We start from the raw sequence: 4,704 nt of genomic DNA, 5'->3' as shown, positions 1-4,704 counted from the left end.
CCGCGATGCTGGCTTGCTAACGAACTTTACCCTCTTGTTTGTGGGTGCAAAGTGCAAAGCAAAGCAGTCTTCTTCTTCTCCCTAGCACCTACCTCCTAACCGTTACATCCTATCCCCCCTCCCTTGACCTTACCTCCTATGACCTAATTCCCATAAATCCTATCCCCCCTCCCTAGGCCCTTACCCCCCCCCCCCCCCCGAATTAGGGTGCGGAGGCTGAGAAGAGGTGAAATTATCGCACCATCCCATTGCTTCCACTCCGTCTTATCAGACAAAGTCACTAACAGGTAACAAAATTGTGAACGTTTAATGAACTTGCAGGGCCGGACCTCAGAAGGGTGAAGGGGGGGGGGGGGGGGGGGGGGGGGAGGGGTCGGTCCCAATTGTGGTAGGGGTACATTAGTTGAAGGTGCGTATTGACCAAAATCGTCAGAATGAAACAAAGAACAAGGACGAAAGAACCAAGATAAGATGAGATAGTTTTTTTTATTTACGAGGGTAATGCATATGATATAAGCAATACATGCTTTTGTTGCAATCAACCCTCGCCCATGTAAGGGAACAAGAACAATGAGGGCCCCAAAGGGGGGGGTATCATCACGATCACGGGAAGGGAAATTTTAGCTTTCACGATCACAGTTACCTTGATTTTTGTTTTCACGATCACAAACACCTTGACGAATAGAGGATCATAGAGTGATACAGCTGTGAAAGATGTACGTTGAAAATAAAATGCTTTGCAATAATGCCCATCACGATCACGAAAACAAATGACGATCACGATCACGAGACTTGATTTTTTTGTCATCACGGATCACGGGCAAAGTCCCATCACGATCACAGAAATGGAAATTTCGGCAATCACGGTCACAGAAATGTCAAAAAACGCCAATCACGATCACGATTTTAAACCCTTTGGGGCCCTCAACAATACGAACACCCCCCCCCCCCCCCCAAAAAAAAAAAAATCTATCGGTAACAAATAGCTCATTATATCAAAATAAAAGTAATGAGAGAGCATGTATTCTCAAGCATCCGGCTTCACCAGGAAGCCAGAAAAAGTGCTCCATAAATTACCGCGGATATTCTCCGAGTTTTGCACGATGCTCGTCCACACTTTCTGGCCTTTCAGCACGTGCGTTGTGACCGAGGTAGAGCCTTGCTCGTAAGGAGAGGCTAAGGGACGGTTAGAATAGCAGACAGCGATGCCCTTCTTGCCGTCCTGACTGATGTACACTTCTTCCTCCGAGGAAGCGACGGCCATGCAGTTGGCGAAGAAGACGTACGTTCCAGAAACGGGCGCGGTAAAGTAGCCGCTGTTACGGTTGTAGGCGTTGCCGATGTTGGTGGTGACGACGTTGTAGACTATGGTGCCGTGAGATGCCACGTTGACCGGGTCTGTGGAGTGGTGGGCGTGGAAGGCTACGTTGATGCTCGCAGCGTCTGAAAATGTTGTGAACATTTAACTTTGTAGTGTGAATTGATAAGAGGAATGATAAGGGTGTGTGGGGGGGGGGGGGGGAGGGGTGAGGGTGTATTATAAGGCTGTGTTTTGGTGTGTGTGTGTGTGTGTGTGTGTTTGTGTGTGTGTGTGTGTGTGTGTTTGTGTGTGTGTGTGTGTGTGTGGAGGGGGTTGATGTGTGCATACGAGAGAGAAAGAGACAGAGAACATGAGGAGGAAGGCGAAGAGGAGAAAGGGAATAGGAACAAGAACGCGAAGACATTCAGTCATTATTTGACTGAAGTAAAAAGGAGACAAGGAAATTAGTCGATAAATATCGACAGGGGGCCGACAAATGGTTTAAATGTGAAATGGGTGTGGGTCTGAAACAAACAAACAAACAAACCATGTGAACCCCCCCCGGGCCGCAGGTCTTCGATGTAGTGATTGAAAAAAAAGGATGTTCTCAAATGGTTCAATTCTCATTTTGTCTGATTCTCAAATGGTACCGGTATACTCCCCCCCCCCCCTGGCCGCAGGCCTAGGATTTAAACATTAAAAAAAATTAATTAGAGTAAAACAAAACATTAAAACGTTCATAATAAATAATAATAATAATAAACAAGAATTTAACACACAAAAAAACTAAAGAATAGATAATCCGCCCATGCTGGGAATCGAACCCGGACCACTTTCGCCGTAGCCGAACGCCTTTCCCAACGTCTTACCAACACAAACTCTTCATTGCTCCGTCAGTGAATTTAGTGCTATTATACCTAACCGCTACTGGCAGACATGGGCCGATCGATCGACCGGTAACTTCCACATTCTTCCATATACAGCTTTGTCAGTTGTTGAGGCCTTACAAGGTTTTGACGGCAACAATAATTATTGTAGCTCTCTAAGACTTTATTTCTGTTTGATTTGTAATATGTTGGGAAGACATATTTATCAATTGATCAACAAAATAAAACATAATAAAAAACGACACAACATTGTTAAAATTATTATTGGCCAACGTTGAACGTTTACGAAGGCCTCAATCTTCACGCGCATAGACGAGATAAATAGGTGCTTGATTTTGGTATTTTGAATTACATAACATTAAACCTTTGTTGGGCTTCATGGTCATGGCAACAGCCATAATAATATTACATGATGTATAATATTATATTTCAGCATATGTGAATTACATGTCATCATACCAAACTGTCATACATTTTTATTCCTACATTATTCTGATTGATCACAACCAAACCTACTATCATTGGACACATCCAAATGCAAGCGCCTGTTCTTGACAATTTCCCACTGATCTAAAAATAAAATCAGTGCAATTTCCTGGGTCACGGTTTGGCCTGTAGGTAAAATGTACAATGTATTTTCTGATTTGTGCACAAAAGCTTTTTTCTTTTTTTTTTTACATAACAATGTTTAATGTCACTGTATGTTTGAAAAACCATGGTCACATTTGTAAAACAAATGTTAAATTAGAAAATAGATAACATTTTGGTTCATGATTTTTTTCTACACCTGTGCTGAAAATAAGAAATAAAAATGTCGGTATATAAGTCACTAAAATACAGCAAAGTATGAATGGTTTGAGTTTGTTGCGGTTGACCCTGTACAGTTCGACCTATGATGTTTTTGTTGAACAATTTTGCACTGATGAACAATGTTGCCTTCACCCCTCCCATAGGGTGACGGATGTCACAACTTCCTGTGTACACAAACTGATGACGTATTTCACAACAAAATGGCGCTGCCCATGGTCAACCTCGAAACTATCCGTATGAATAAGGGCCTCCTGGCCCCCATAATAAAAGAAAAAAGCACACCGCAAACACATGATTAGATAGACAAAGCGATAACTAATGCACACGCGCACACATTCGCACACACGCTCAGACACATAATTATACACACGCACGCAAGCACGCACACACGCACGCACGCACACAGACCAGCACACAAATATACACCCAGGCACATAGATCAAACACACACACACACACACACACACACACATAGCTAAACCATTCATACACACTCACCAAGGTTAGCCTGCATAGCGGTCAGTTTTGCATCATCTGTTGTGACAGTCCAGCTACCACCGTTTGTAGAGCAGATTCATCGTCAGATCTTTTCTCTCGCCCTATCCCAGTTGGGGTTGCGTCACAATCAGAACACAGTAATAGCGCCAATAAAACGACTCCTACAACTGTGTTCATTTGGCAGAATTGGTGGTTCATTCTTTCCTACGTATTTTAATCAAGAAAGGCAGGCGGAATTTCCTTGAGCTGATCACAAGTTGACTTTGCGTATCTGGATCTTTGTTCCACGAACAACCAACTTAGTGTTGCCTTGCCTTGCCTTGCCTAGCCTTAATAAGCCTTGCCTCGCCTCGCCTAGCCTTGCCTTGCCTTGCCTAGCCTTCATAAGCCTTGCCTCGCCTAGCCTAGCCTTGCCTTGCCTTGTCTTGCCTTGCCTTGCCTTAATAAGCCTTGCCTTGCCTTGCCTTGCCTTAATAAGCCTAGCCTTGCCTTGCCTAGCCTTGCCTTGCCTTGCCTTGCCTTGCCTTGTCTTGCCTTGCCTTGCCTTAATAAGCCTTGCCTTGCCCTGCCTTGCCTTGCCTAGCCTTGCCTTGGCTTGCCTTGCCTAGCCTTGCCTTGCCTAGCCTTGCCTTGCCTTGCCTAGCCTTGCATTGCCTTGCCTAGCCTTGCCTTGCCTTAATAAGCCTTGCCTTGCCTAGCCTTGCCTTGGCTTGCCTTGCCTTGCCTTGCCTTGCCTTGCCTTGCCTTGCCTTGCCTAGCCTTGCCTTGCCTTGCCTTGCCTTGCCTTGCCTAGCCTTGCCTTGCCTTGCCTTAATAAGCCTTGCCTTGAAGACAGTTAGACAGGGGGGGGGGGGGGGGGGGTCCTGGCAACAGGAAACACCCCCTGGGTCCGGCCCTGACTTGGAGACGATTCGTTTATAGCAGAGTTTGAAATAGAAAACCTGGAAATTAAAATTTGAAATTCGTTGGATTCAATTTATATCTACACAAAGAATCGATCTGCATCCCCGGTCTATCTAAACGTTGATTTGGCCCGTGTGATGTTGTACGGTTGTTTGTGTTGTGGGTTTTCTTGAGGGCATTCATGTACTTAAAACTATAAAATCCCTTGAAATCTCTTCAACTTTGTCAGCATATCTTTCACTCTCACGCAGTGTCTGTCAACATGTCCCCCGTTTTCATTCTGGGGCTGTCACTGCCGAGAACGGT

The 4,704-nt window shown here is 44.9% G+C and overlaps 1 protein-coding gene across 1 annotated transcript; it reads right to left on the bottom strand.

The window, feature by feature from the left end:
• Positions 1 to 1,027: 1,027 nt before the first annotated feature.
• LOC138948004 (complement C1q tumor necrosis factor-related protein 3-like) lies at positions 1,028 to 3,511 on the bottom strand. Its single transcript, XM_070319531.1, has 2 exons — positions 3,496 to 3,511; positions 1,028 to 1,443 (listed from the first exon to the last, which is right to left on the bottom strand). Exons 1-2 carry the CDS (start codon positions 3,509 to 3,511, stop codon positions 1,028 to 1,030), a joined length of 432 nt encoding a protein of 143 aa, XP_070175632.1.
• Between the last annotated feature and the right edge of the window lie 1,193 nt (positions 3,512 to 4,704).

The sequence above is a fragment of the Littorina saxatilis genome, linkage group LG15 (assembly GCF_037325665.1).
Source record: "Littorina saxatilis isolate snail1 linkage group LG15, US_GU_Lsax_2.0, whole genome shotgun sequence".
In the NCBI taxonomy this organism is placed as follows: Eukaryota; Metazoa; Mollusca; class Gastropoda; order Littorinimorpha; family Littorinidae; genus Littorina; species Littorina saxatilis.
This window is presented reverse-complemented; position numbering and strand designations above follow the sequence as displayed.